This window comes from Procambarus clarkii, chromosome 86, assembly GCF_040958095.1.
Source record: "Procambarus clarkii isolate CNS0578487 chromosome 86, FALCON_Pclarkii_2.0, whole genome shotgun sequence".
Taxonomy (NCBI): Eukaryota; Metazoa; Arthropoda; class Malacostraca; order Decapoda; family Cambaridae; genus Procambarus; species Procambarus clarkii.
Genome location: NC_091235.1, coordinates 13,865,910 through 13,881,990, shown reverse-complemented (window position 1 = coordinate 13,881,990; position 16,081 = coordinate 13,865,910). Strand labels below are relative to the sequence as shown.

The 16,081-nt window shown below is 36.4% G+C and overlaps 1 protein-coding gene across 1 annotated transcript in view; it reads right to left on the bottom strand.

The window, feature by feature from the left end:
* Positions 1–10,926: 10,926 nt before the first annotated feature.
* The window catches only part of LOC123768628 (irregular chiasm C-roughest protein), a gene marked incomplete at its 5' end in the record, with an annotated part of 50,825 nt that continues 45,670 nt past the window's right edge, over positions 10,927–16,081 (bottom strand). The window contains 2 exon segments of the mRNA XM_069317119.1: positions 10,927–14,859; positions 15,106–15,267. Coding sequence (XP_069173220.1) covers positions 14,341–14,859; positions 15,106–15,267 — 681 coding nt within the window. The 3' untranslated portion in view covers positions 10,927–14,340.

Genomic DNA, 16,081 nt, shown 5'->3' with positions numbered 1-16,081 from the left:
GAGGAGAGAGGGAGGGATGGAGGCTCGCTAGCCCCCACTTCCCTCAATCACAGCAGAACCAGAGACTCCACAACACACCAGGAAATAAACCAAGATAAAAAAATACCACGAAAAAAATAAATATCCAATTAATAAATAAATAAGTATTTAGATGAAATGAATTTCTCACTGAAATTGCATCAGCAAAGTTATATAATAAAATAAAATGAAAATATGTAAAATGATATCGTCAAGAATAAAGTGCTTAAATTAAACAGAACAAGAACTCAGTATTGTTGGAAAATATTTCTAGACATACACCAGTTTCTCAAGTTTGCCTTTTGTAAATGAAATGTAGGAGCATGACAGAATGGACAGAATATATGTATATTCTTATGTAAAATATATATAATATATATAATATATATATATAATGTATATCGTACCTAATAGCCAGAGTTGCGCAACAAGCCGAATTTTCGTGAAACATTTTTTCAAAAGATTGTTCTTATGAAATGATAAAGTTTTCATTGTATTACATATGATTGCAATTTACATATGCAATTACAATTACATATACTTGCAGTTTCATGTTATTTGAATCGAAACTAACATAGAAATTTGATCAAACCTAATCTAACCTACCTAACCTAACCCATTCAAACCTTTCCTAACTAAACATAACCTAACATAACTAAGTCAGTAATTCATTTTTCTAATATAATAGATTATTATTACTACAAAAGAACCCACCAAGAAAGAATTTTTTGAAAATAACGAAAAACATTCACCCTGTTAGATCTGACCTTGTATATTAGGCCAAGTAGTGCGGTTCTGGCTATTAGGCACGATATGTATATATATATATATATATATATATATATATATATATATATATATATATATATATATATATATATATATATATATATATATATATATATATATATATATATATATATATATATATATATATATATATATATATATAATCTCAACAGGTGAATATCAAGTGAACAAGACACATATTAAGTGAACATTTCTTTCAATCAAGACATTAATATTTTTTCTATTTACACAGGATCGGCTGTCATCTAGAAATGAAAGCACCGAAAGTTACAAAGGAGGGAAGTATAAAATATAGATTGTAGAATCCAATGAATATCCTCGTTGTTTTATTAATTTTGTAGAAGCCCCCGGAAAAGATATCAACAGCCCAGTCTAACTTTGGCTAGGCCTAGTATAATATTTGTACTGTATTTGGCCTAAGATTGCGTGTTTTCTTATTTAAACCTAGAACAGGTTAGGTTAGGTTAGGTTAGGTTAGGTCAATGGTTCCTGTGTTTAATTTTGGTTATCTCCCATTAGTATTCCATTAGTTAAAACGTGAACCTTTTTTTTTTGAGTGGAACATCAGTCTACATTTTGTACTTATATTCATGGTAACCTTTAGTAATATAATTTTTGGAAGAAGGGTTGGCATAATAAGCATCACCAAGGAATCTATGTATTGAGCATTTGAAATGTATTAAGGGAACAGTATTGTTTGATGGTAAATTGTCATCCATACTTCCGAGGAAATTAACATTCCATGCACCTGTGCTCTAAGAGTCTCCTAGAGCCCAGGCGAATGAATTGTTTGACGAGTTATATTTTATTTAGAGAGAAAAACATGCTTATCACTTTAAGTGTTGAGTGTTTAAATGGGAAAGGTCCAGCGAGAGAAGACAATGCGATTTTAATCTGACAAAAATCAGAAAGAAACGTTTAGTACGGCTAGCTTGACAAATGATCTAGAAACGTCACGTTAATATTTAAGAGTCTTAGAGCGCGCTCTGCTGCGAGGAGCAATAAGAAACAATCACTGCATTAGAGCAAGGTTATAAGCCATTGGCTGGAAAATATCACGTTATAACTGTTAAACGTCGCAGCGAGAACAGCTCCAGCAGAGGAAACGATGGGTCGCCACTTTATTGTGATGAATTATATCGTGTTTACCAAATTCAGCTATCTGGCTGATTTGAGAAGTTGTTCACATTTTGCTGTTGTTGCTGCAAAAGCCAAATTAAATTAAACTGTTTCATCATATATCACTTTAACTTATATATTTGGTTTAAAGACGATGGTTGGAAATTATTTTTTATTTTTGTTATCTCTGTTGAAGCAAACACGGTCCGGTTCATTTTATCTTCGAATTATTGTTGGGGCAAGTAATTAAAATTTCTATCTTTGTGTGTAGTCTTTATAAATTCAACACCTCCAACATGTAATTTCACCAGTGTTGCAAGACACATAATCATTTCTATTATACAGACGTAGTAGAATAAAACATGAAAGTGAGTACGTAACGGGAGGTGTTAACCCGTGATGTTTACAACAGGAACGATGATGAAGATGGGTAGGCGGAGCGGAGGGGTGGACGAGGCTGGTATTATCTAGCAGGGAGGGCCAGAGAGAGGAAATGCTGGTGTCGAGATGGAGGAGGGCGGTAGAAGGGGGAGGAAAGAATGAAGGAAGATTGAAAGGGGGAAGAAGATGGTAAATCCTGTCTGTTTGAAGGACCTATAACTCAAGAGAAATGGTGAAGTATGCCCACATGTCTTCTTTTAGTTGGGAATTGAATACGAGCTTATGTGAATATGGAAACATGAAAGAATACTTGCCAGGTACACGGATATTAGGATAAAGTCTCGTATTACTTTTGTGTGACTGCTCATTCATGTCTCCTCATATGAGGGAAATAGTCCATCTGCACTTTCTTATATTATGTTATTGTGCAAAATACATGTGGTGTGATTGCTTCTGGAAGGGATGTTCAGTATTTAGGTTTCAGACCTACTACTATTGTCGAAGATAAAGGAGATGATATTAACGTGTTGCATGAGGTGAGACGAGGGGAGGCTTGCCCAACTTATAAATCCTAGCCAGTGAAGTTGGCCATGGAATACCTTTATGTTGGGCTAATAAGTACATGTTAATAACTTTTTTATATTGATGTAAAGTAGGATGCGCTATATTATATATTTCAATTATTAACTAAAGATCATTATCAGCTTAACACTTGTTTAATTCATTTACTGCATTATTAGTTTGAAGATATTACTACGTTATTATTTTAGCATATTTTTTATTTTAATATTTTAATTGTATTAGTTTATGTCCAGTTGATAAATACACTCTTATTTTCCTTTGATTAACCAAGTCGTTAACAATCAACTTTAATCGGATATTTGATTTACTTAATGGTAAAGGATAACTGCCACCTGTAGGTGAGAGTACTGACCTAGATTCTAGATATCATTCAGCAAGGACCTTTGGTAAGGAGATCTGGGGTCAGATTCACGAAAGAACTTACGCAAGCACTTACGAACCTGTACATCTTTTCTCAATCTTTGGCGGCTTCGTTTACAATTATTAAACATTTAATGAGCTCCGAAGCACCAGGAGGCTGTTTACAACAATAAAAACAGTTGAATGGCAAGTTTTCATGCTTGTAAACTTTTTAATAAATGTAACCAAAGCCGTCTATGATTGAGGAAAGATGTACACGTTCTTAAGTGTTTGCGTAAGTCCTTTCGTGAATCTGGCCTCTGGTTGTTGTGACGCCCTAAATATGTTCTATCATGAGATGAGAGTATAGAGATGTTTACACATTGACGGAAGGTTAGGATCATTGATGCCTCAACACCTCGGACTCCTGTGAATGGTGTTCTCCTTTAAGACGTACACTAAGGCTGTTCATTTCGAAGACTAAATTTGTAAATGCTTGGTGATCTGGATAAAATATATATTTATAGTAATTACATTGTGCTGTTTTCCACAACTATAAATCAGTGTGTTATATATAATTAGACGTGTTTTACAGGCTAAACAAAAACACTTTATAATTAATCTATGAAGCGGTGAATGTGTGAGGTCTCATTGCAGAGAACATTTACAGTACGATGTAAAACTTTCAGTCCTTTTTAAGTTAAACATAATGTTTTGTCATTTTTATACCAAATCTTTAATAAGCCAATGAGTTAGTTATGATTCAGTAACTATTCATAGGGACAGAGAATCTCAAAATTCAAGCGCTTCATGTATTAATATATATATATATATATATATATATATATATATATATATATATATATATATATATATCTTTTACTCAATTAAAAGAAATATATATATATATATATATATATATATATATATATATATATATATATATATATATATATATATATATATATATATTTTACAGAATATGCGGTCATATTCAATGAAACATGTTTGAAAGAAAACCTGCTGCCAGTATACACCAATATATATATATATATATAATTTTTTTCTGGATTGTGAAGAAACACTAGATCACTTATTCTTTGCACACAGAAATCACAATAGCGTGGTGCATTCAAATGAACAAATCCACAAGGGCCGTGACGAGGGTTCGAACCTAAGTCCGAGAGCATCCCAGACGCTGCCTTAATCGACTGCACCACAGCTTCAAAGGTTTCTCAAGCCAAAGCCCTATATCAGAATAAGGAGTAACTATTATTTTTTTGTATTTCACACCACTAAGCTCTTCTCACTGGCGACCATCCACGTATTAGATATACAGAGACCGTGATAAAGACAGAGACAGGCACATAGAGGCAGAAAGATGGACAGAGAAAGTGACAGGCACAGAGAGAGACAGAGACAGAAATAGTATATAGATGAATAAATGGTTGGATAGAATATGGATAGATATATAGATGGATAGATCGATAAATATACAGATAGATCGATAGAGGTAAAGATAGATGAGCAGACGGTTAGATAGATGGATGGATAGAAGGAGAGATAGATGGATAGAAGGATAAATGGATGGATAGAAAGATTAATGGATGGGTAGATGAATAGATTGATGCGGCTGAGTAGGTGGATGGATAGATGAATAAAATGATGGAAGGATATAAATATGAGGAGATATATGGCTAGATGGATAGATTGAAGGATGGGCTGAGAGATTGATAGATGGATGGATGCATAGATATGTGGATAGACAGACATATGTGGATAGATAGACAGATGAATGGATGCATAAATGGATAGACGGATAAGTACATGGATAGATGAATAGATGGAAAGAGATGGATAGGAAGATATACAGATAGATGAATTGTTGGATAGACGAATAAAGATGGACAGATAGAAGCATATATGTATAGATAGATGTATATTTGAATGGATAGATGAATAGATGGATAGAAAACCGGATCAATAATTGGCTGGATAGTTGGATAGATAGATGGATGTATAAGTGAATATATTGCTGGATGGATAGATAATTAGATAGCTGGACAGGTAGCTGGATACATAGATGGATTGATTGATGGATGGATAGATGGATAAATAAATGGATGGATAGAAAGATGGATGGATAGATGGATAGAGATATGGATGAATAGAAAGATGGATGGATAGATAGAGGGATCGAAAGAAAGATGAACTGATAGATAGATGGATGGTTAAATAGATAAAGATATGGATAAATGAATAGATGAACAGATGGTAGATAGACATATCTGGACAACGCCTAGTTACTTCCACTAGTGTATAAGTTTATATAATATACTTATATTATCACGACGAAATACACCTTTAACTTCGGACAATTATAATCGACCAGACGGTGTCAGGCCTCCTATTGTTCCTGAAGCCTCTCCTGAAGCCTGAAGTGAGAGGCGCCAGATACAGTGTATTTAACTGGTATTATAACTGGACATTCAATAATGAAGTGTGTTAGATCATTATCGAGTTCATGCTCACGGAGTTTACGCCGTAAAGTGCTCAGTATTGGAAGCGATGAATTGAACAAGATATACAAGTCTACGGATATTGACAGCCATATTTTACTTACTCAAGAGGTTAGGTAATTAAATAATTAGCCTCTAATTACTTTCCAATAACAGTTAATTTTATAATTACTTAGCATTTAATTACAGAAGTACCAACTTTCATACTTGCCTTTACTGGTAAAGGATTTCTTTTAAGATGTTTTATATTTAAACAGAATTATTGTCAGTTTTTAATATTTATGTTTCGGATTATAATGCATTTACCCTATATATATATATATATATATATATATATATATATATATATATATATATATATATATATATATATATATATATATATATATATATATATAGGGTATATAGTGGGCTATAGGTGAACTGTAGAGTGAGGTGTGCCCACACTTATAACTGTCTAGATTTCTCCATGTAAGTTCAGTATACCGGCGTCAGTTCAACAGTGTACTCCTGAAGATGTCACATTGCTGACGAAATGTCGAACAATAAAAATGTGAAGATTAAGTGATCTAGTGTTTTTACCCTCCAGAAGATAGTGGATATTTGCGTAGAATGGAAAATATCCATAATAAAATTGATAATAGTCACAATGCTGTTGTGTTTCATGACATGTGTAGAAGAGAAAACCTGCTCCCAAAGAGAAAATCCACAGAAGACGTATTTGAACCGGAGGATTTGAACCCTGGATGTTTCCAGGTGCACGCTTTAGTCGACTACGCCACGACATGATCAATAGAATTGCAACCTGGGGCACTACTGCACCTTCGAGTATCCCGAGGCTTCCACTGAAGCCGAGGGAGGGTTTCACACAATTACCCCCCCCCCTATGCACTCTGGCTCTGTCGTCCAGTAATTCTCCCTCTGACGCCCCTCTTTCAATACACAGAAAAATCTAATTATCGTTATATATAGGAACTGTATGCACGCATTAGGAACGAGTATTGTACCGGAAGGGAGGGAGGGCGTTATCAAGGGGAAAGCGCCAAGTCATTACGACTATATAGCACTTGGAAGGGGTCAGGATTTGGGATGATACGGAGGGAAGAAATGGTGCCCAACCACTTAGACGTTGGGGACTGCACTGGAGCCATATATATATTGTATGTTAAGTAGCGGTTTTAATAGTGGTTTTATGTAATACTGAAAATCGGTGATTATCACTGAGATTCTGAATACCTGTAGCAATATCTTGGTGTGATTAAAAAGATTTTTGTTGTTTATTTACTTGACATGTTGGCGGTTTTGATCCGTATGATCACCTTAATTAATATAATTTAATCTAACTCTGTTGTCTTTAACATACTGTAATGAAGTCTTGGCTATAAATGGTACTTTTCGTATATATTATGATAGAAACCCTTTTGAAGTAAAGAGGCTAGAGTTTACTGGTGATGCACATCTCTTTTGATCAGTTCGTGTCGGAGTTTACAGGTGAAATATCTATTCTGGGCCAGACTGTGCCTGAGTGTGCTGGGAATCTGACCCATCTTGACTAACTAGCGCGAGGGATTAAAGAAAATCCTTCTAATCTTGGTCAATTAGGACTTGGGCTTCAAGGTCCTACTTCTCACCTTGACCAATCAGGGTGCGGAACTTACAAATAAACCATTTCATCATTTTCCACCAAGCGCTTGAGAATAAACGTTTAACAATTCATCTAAAAATTATACAGTTTACAAGTAAACCATGAGACACGAACAACTTTAGAACCATGGGACATGAACATCTGTGGGACCTAGGGACATTAACAGCTGTATAAACATGGAGCATGAATATCTATTTAACCATGAGATATGAACAGCTGTGGAACCATTGGACATGAACAGCTGTGTAGACATGAGACATGAACAACTTCGGAACTGTTAGATATGAACAGTTGTAGAACCATGGAAGACGAATCACAGTGAAACCGTGTTCCTTAACAGCTGTGAACTCCAGTTGGTGGGGGGGTGGGGGGAAGGGCGAGACGTTCCTGAGCTTACTGGTCTCGTATTAACAAGTCTCAAGGCGATAAATGTCACATCCAGTTGATAAATTAATATACGTAGCTCAATGCAAAATATACGTCATTAAATCACCTTGAATATAAATATGTTTTAAGTCATGAAGTTAATAACTGGAAAAATCTAACCACATTAACCTCTCTTGCTGTTGTTATCCCATAAACAGTTACAATTTGGAGCAATATTGCCACTTAGGCGCACCTGTCAACCTCTCAGGGACTCATGTCATGGTTTTAATATCAGAATCGAGTACCAAATGAACTTAGTAGAAACACTCAGTTATGCAGTGCTGACAATGTTTAGCAGTGAACTTACCAAGATGTGTTTGCAGGTTCAAGCATTACCTTCAAGGCCCTCTCTGCCAGCCAATTAATATAATGACTCATTCGTCATGTTTCTTGTAGTATCTCGCTTAGAAATTGCTAATTGAATTTGCGTCCACCATCTCTTCTCGGAGCCCATTTAATTATTGTTCAGTTCTTTCGTTGCTGTTGATTTTCTAGGCATTTTTCCAGTTCACCTGCATTTCTAGTGCCCATGCGGGGCCTCAGGTACTAGCATATCTCATTGTGAACCTGACCACTCTAGCAATTTGTCTCCAAAACTTGTACGTTTTAATCATATCTTTCTTGTTTCGTCTTCGGTACAACGGGGTAAGGTTAACTTCTCTCAGCAGGTAAACGTAGTTACATCTGAGCCTTGACAACAGCCTATTCTCGTGTCTTGACTGTTGCTAGCTTTAATTTGTGTTATTTAATAGACTGAAGCTGCATACTCGAGGGTCGGCCATGTGTAGGTAGCATAAAACCTTCTGAAGGCCTATTTATTTAAGGTTCTTAACTTCAACTTGAACACTTACCAGTTTTGTATTTGATGCAAACGTTTGTTTTCAATTGTTCCTCATGTGTCAGGTGTGGTCTGCATTCCCACGCCAACCAGCATGTGATAATGAATAGAACATTTTTGTCTGTGCAATTTCAGGGAGGTTGTAAGATATTTTATGGTTTATAGCATTAAACGACATTAATTTCTTTCAAAGGGGTTCAAGAGAGTTCTTCAATTGCAAGATGGTGGTCTACTTATACTTATTCTTGTGTAATAAGGAGGCCTTTTAGTGTTGGTAGGGGTCACATTTGTGTCGATTATATCATTAAATTAAATTAAGGACTTTCCTCCGATGCACTACATATTACCTTTCATTTATATAAGTCGTACCATGTACAAGACCAACACAGAAATACAAGCTATATATATATATATATATATATATATATATATATATATATATATATATATATATATATATATATATATATATATATATATATATATATATATATATATATATATTGCGAATAAACTTGAATGGGTCCCAAGCCGATATGCAACTGAAAACTCCACACCCCAGAAGGATTCGAACCCAGACAGCCAGCAGCACTATGCACTCTCTAGGCGTATCTGGTACCTTAACCACTAGACCACACTGACTGTACAACTTGTCAATTTGTGTGCTCTAGTACAGTGTGATCTAGTGGTTAAGGTACCAGGTACTCCACGGTGCATAATGCTCCTGGCTGTCTGGGTTCGAATCCTTTTGGGGTGTGGAGTTTTCAGTTTATATATATATATATATATATATATATATATATATATATATATATATATATATATATATATATATATATATATATATATATATATTTATATATTCACTTTATGAATTTATATAGTATATATCAACATTTTAAAATTCTAATGCGAATACAACAGTATACTATGGTATTATGGCAATTATCCCCTGTAACAATCACTGGGTCCATGTAATTAGTTACTAGCAACAGTGAACCGACCCTTCCAAGAAGTCCAGTGAATGAGTAATCTCGTGTCATTAGTCCGGCATTTAGTGAACAAATCAGGCCGTTGTTTGTTAGCTTCAGTTAAACTCTCTTTACAACGGTTAATATACCCTTTAAATGTGTAGGGTTTTACTGCACGCTACGTTGTGAAGGCGAAGTATTGAGATCATGCAGAGCTGATTTGCAAGAAGTTAAACGGAAAATGCACCTATTTAGCACCGGACAACACAGACTTGAACCGAAGTTTTTCATCGGTTCATTTCTTCTTGAACCGAAGTAATGATGTAAAGGAAACGGAATTTTTGTATGGAAACACGGCAGCAGAGAAGGGTAGTTTATTGTGCTTGTGTGTGTGCTGTGTTAAATTCCTAAAGTTTTCCGTAAACATATTTGTAAAGATGTTAGAAGACGTTTCTAGATCACCTATTCATCATGGCTGCTTAGAAAGTCAGTTCCATGTGAACCTGCTTCTAGCTAGAGCTGCGTGTTAGATTACTGCGGTTGACAGTACTTCGTTTTAACCTGTTAGTGACCAACAAGCAGCGAAGTGTTAGAATGTCCCTCATGTAGTGACCCACCTCATGTAGCTCTCATATATTCATGCACTCGCAATTAATCTCGCATATCATCCCACGTGTTATAAGCGACATAGATTGATCACATGTAGCAATGATTCTTAGCCAGATAAAGATTCAATTTTAAGTAAATTTACCAAGCATTATTATCCGTTTATGTAACGGCTAAGTAGCTGTTACATAAACGGCTACTTAGACTGAACATAACGAATATATGTTCGTTACACAAACCGCTAAGCATAAAATACTATGCTTCGTTCCTTTTATCTAGCACCTCTACATTGTGAAAATGTGTTATCTTATGCTATTCAAGGAATAAAGCTCACTGAGCTCTCTCCTGAGGATGATTCAGTGAACACTCTCCTGGAGAACAATTCAGTGAACATTCTCCAGGATGATTTAGTGAACACTCTCCAGGAAGAGTAGGATGATGATTCAGTGAACACTCAAATGGGGGTTGAGCGCAGTGAGCTCTTTCCAGGGCACTCCACCGTGTGTGTTTTAATTACGACAAGAAGTAAAAAATAAGGTTTTCTTTCTGTTGAGAACTCTGGCTTCTTAGAACATTCATTTATATTGCTGAATGAGATCACGTTTTCCTGTTTCCCATTGTCCCGTGGCCAACCCACAGCCTTAATGAGATACAAAATTAACAGCCACAAGATTTATGTAGAAAAATATTTATTACAACTGTAAGCATATGTACAAAAAATTACAAATATTTTGATATGTACACAGATATGTGATGAACATGAAAATGAATAAGTGATATGACACATGCAAGACCTCCCTACATACACTATGTACATGGCAAGGCAGGCCGTCCGTTGCATGCACACTCGCACACTATCGAGCACTGTCTCCCGCCATAGTAGGTAGCTATACCATAGAATCTGAGTTTGAGTTTGATGTTCCTTAATCCCATCAGTTTCCTCACAACACACAAATACCTTAGTAAAGACATATTGTCATTTTTTTTTTGCATTAGCATATTGTCATTATTTTTAGAATTTAATGTTTTTAAATTAGAAAAGGGTGAACAAGCATGTAACTCGATGTAAACAATTCTGTTTGAAAATAATTTTACACCCTTTTACCCAACTGGAAGAAAACAGTAAGGTTATATCATAACAAAACCGAAATATTAATCGATCTGAAAAATGCTTATTATTTGCTAACAAAAAATTCCTGACTCTTTACCGTCGAGTCGGAAGGAGGAAGACCACCAGACTATTCTAATCTTCCTTCCAATCTTTTTCACACACGCTCAGATTGCCTAGCACAAACAACCTGCATACACTAACGCTCTGATGGGCTAATGGCAACAATCAGGAAGACTGGGGATGGGGATTGAGGATCGACTGTCAGCATTTGGATGGGGCTCACATCAATCCATTCGTAACAAAGACATTTGGGTGGAATAAAGATTAATTATGGAAAATATGATCATGGATATTCTAGTCATAAAAAATATTATCCAAACAATTCTGTATCTCTAATAGGTGTGATACACACACACTCACACTATATATATATATATATATATATATATATATATATATATATATATATATATATATATATATATATATATATATATATATATATATATATATATATAATGTGTGTGTGTACTCCTCTAGTTATGCTTGCGGGGGTTGAGCTTTGGCTCTTTGGTCCCGCCTCTTGTCTGTGTATTTGTGTTTATGTAGTGTAAGTAATTTTCGATAAACACATCCAAATGAGAATGCAAAATTACACTCAGGTACTGTGTGGGTGTGTGTTGATATATATATTTATATATATTAGTGATACTTCATTACTAAATTTAAATTGTTGTATAATACATTTTTGCAACTTATATATATCTTTGTTTATTATTCGTCTGTTTCATTTATTTTTGGCATTGTTTTCAATAATAGATATGATGACATGCTATTCCAGCAGCTGCTCTATGATCCTGAAGGGTGACTAAACACACACACACACCCACACACACGCACACACACACACACACACACACACACACACACACACACACACACACACACACACCCACACACACACCCACACACACACACACACACGTTTGCACCAAGCGTTTCAAAATAGAATGCTGAAGCACGTCTGGTATGGTGAGTGCCTTGTTATAAATATACACATAAACTACTAAGAGAACCACAGGCTTCCTTCCTGGCCCGCATCACACCCAGCTGTAAGACATTAGAATAATATATATATATTTTCACTCATACTATCGAAGTGTACTCTCGTTCCTCAGGTCAAGGACCATTACAAAAAATGCAACAACAACAACAACAACAACAACACCATGGAGGAGTGAGGCAGCGCACAGGTAAGCAAGAGCGCATCAGTTCACATACCTCATAGGTAAGTGAGATTCTGTCAAGTTACGCACACACACATACACACACACACACACACACACACACACACACACACACACACACACACACACACATGTACACGTGCACACCTCACAGTTAAAAGCTAATTTTTCATGGACTGATTACCCTTATTTGTGTGTAATTTCTCAACCGTATTACTAAGTGAGAATTTTTGAATATTTGCTTTATATTTTCCCTTTGAAAATGTATACAGTTGGTCGAATTGTTTATATATATATATATATATATATATATATATATATATATATATATATATATATATATAATATATATATATATAATATATGTCATTTAAAATAAAATATTTAAAGATTATTTTCACTTCCCTGAGCCTTAACTGAAATATATAACAAAATTCCAACACTTTGCAAGAGTAACAAACAACGTATTTTCATTCGCAGCGGATTCAGTAAGAATTTTCATGCCATCAAAAGTAGGGGACAATACTGCTCTCAAGTGCTGGATGCCCACTTTCAAGCAGGTAGCCCTTTTAATCCTTAGGGTGGGGGTCCCTAGGAGCAGGACTCCTTGGGAGCACAGGGGCGCCTTCCTTCACACTCTTTGGCGTGGAGGTAATTTTTACATCCTTAGGATTAAAATGACTTTCCTATCCTCATGATCAAGAGGAACTTCACGTCCTTATGATCAACAAGGCTTTCATTCCCTCACGAGCATAACTTTCCCACCCTCAAAAGCTGGAGCACCTTAATGCCTTCCACTTGTATATGCTTCATCAATCTTACATTCCACATTTAAATAATAATATGGGGCAGTATAAAACACATTGCTCCTATACTACCATATACAGAAGATGCTTTGGTTGTGCGATTATCATCCATATTTTTTAGCATGTGTGAATTTTGTGTTTTCATGCTCATTTTACGTTTATCTTCCACTCAGATTCTTTTTCTTGCAGTGAACCCCCAAGAGATCATTCTTTCTCAATAATTTGACTTGCATTTCCCCTCTACTCAACCAGCCCATAGCCAAGCAAGAGATGCAAAGTCCAATAATACTGGATGTGAAAGGGGAAATGGTTGGCAGAATATATGACAAACCACCACAATCACTAGAGCTATATAACAGTTGCACGAGAGGGGAGGATTACCTGAATTTAAAATATATTTTCAGCATTATTATGGATTAAAATTTCTGAGCCACAAAAGTTTTTTTATACATGAAAAATATCACTTTAGGATCTGACGAGTTTCTTGTCAAGATTAACGAATGTAAAAAGTTGTGGAGGAAAAAAGAATAGTAGTTTTCATTAACTAGAAAACACTTTACATTTTGCCACATCAACTTAATCTTACGACTATTGCACCACGGTAGGAACACGCCTCTGATGTTGATCTCGCAGGGGAAGGTCGCCGAGGGTACGGCCGACCACTGTACCAGTTGTGATAACGTGGGCTGTAGATGCTGTTTTTCATTTTACATATACATAAAAAACACAACTACACACCTTGCAAATACAATGCATCATATGTTTGTTGAATCTCATATTATACAACACATAAGGACGTTATCAACACATTGGCTCTGGTTTAAGCTTCCACGCTGCATGTCTTTTCTAAGAGTCTCTCCATCAGAGGTTTCTGCTATCAGTAGTTATAACAATACGGCTGGCGGACGTGGGGCGCCGTGGATCAGACGTGTGTAGCCAGAGCACCTTGCATAACCTGGGTCCTGGGCGGCACGATATATTGGCTGGGATCTACAGGTATTCCCAGTCTCGGTATTGTAGAAGTTGTATTCCCCGCTACAGAGCCGTTTCCCCTGGAGTTGACATGTAGTGAAAGTGGCAAAGACCCAGAGGAGGTCTTGAAGTTGTGGTTGGCAAAGCCATTATTGTAGCTTGGAGAGAAGCCATGTACTCCGTCGGGCGCGTCATGACTGCCGTCGTAGTCACCGTAGCCAGGATAGAGGGAGTGTTGGCTGGAGGTGACGATGCCAGGGGGCGTGTGCGTGTACGTTCCCACGCCACCTGCGCTACTCACACTGTTCCCGCCCAAAACGTATCCTCCTGAAGGAGAAGATGGTTGCTGCTGCTGTTGTTGCTGCTGCTGCTGTTGCTGTGTCTGCTGCTGTTGACCAGTAGTAACTGCTGAGTGGTCAGCATAGTTGCCATAGGACAGCCCGCCTCCATTACTAGCAAGATGACCATTCTGAGAAGAACATTTTCATCACTAACAACCCTTATAAGATTAATACTAGTGATATGGCAATCGAACGTGTGGGGGATCAACATTATTTGCAAACTAGACGACAACTAAACTGCTAGTGGCATATCAATGCAAATTATTTACTACAAACATAATTGCTTAACCAAATGCCCATTAGTTCATAGTGTGAAGTATCATATATTTAAAATATTTATGAACTGAGACACAGTAAACGATCATGCGACTTACAATTTTCAGAGGAATTCCAGTGAATGTTTCTGGGTACAAGTAGGAATTAGTTGAGGCAAGGTAGGTGGGGGTGGCTGGGTTATCGCCTTCTTTCTCACCCCATCCCTCCAACTCCCCTTCCTTGTTGCTCATTGAAGACCCTGTCCGCTGGTCCAGCTCTACCTGCACGAAAAGAAATAAAAGTTCATGAAATTGTAGATGTCTATTTTTTCACAGAAAACTGTACAGACACCAAGGACAAGAGAAGTCTCATGTCCTTAATGTCTTATTTTCTCGGTAATCAATAGTCATTACTGGCGGGGTGCAAATGAATTTCCTGTGGATAATACATTTTGTAGGTCAATCATATAAATATTGTAAGTGAATGGTACTCAGTAATATTGATGTTTTGTAAATATATGTGCACAACACACGCAAGCACTCACGCAAGCACACACGCACAGTAGTTAGAATATGAATGATGTCATCCGCCTGTGCAGATATGGAGGTTGTGATGGCTGTAAATGTGTGATAATTTTGGGGGGTTATGGTAACTGTGGAGCTTACGCATTTAAGCACGCACTTTTTCACTACATATATCATAACCCCTGCACTACTACTACATCTACCATAACCACGACAGTACTACATCTACCATAACCGCAACAATATTACATCTACCAAAACCACAACACGATTACATCTACCATAACCACAGCAGTAATACATCTACCATAATCGCAACACTACTGCACCTACCTTAACTACAATACTACTACACGTGCCATATCTACAACCCTACTACATCTTCCCTAAACACAACACTTCAACATCTATCATAACCACAACACTACTCATAAGACGACAGTCACAACATCTACCCAAGACGCTCGACATCAATCTAACTCTACACTATACTCATGAAGACACACTCAGCATATATTATGTACTCTTATATGCTACATTCATGAAGTCACTCAGAGCGGAGAACACCTAC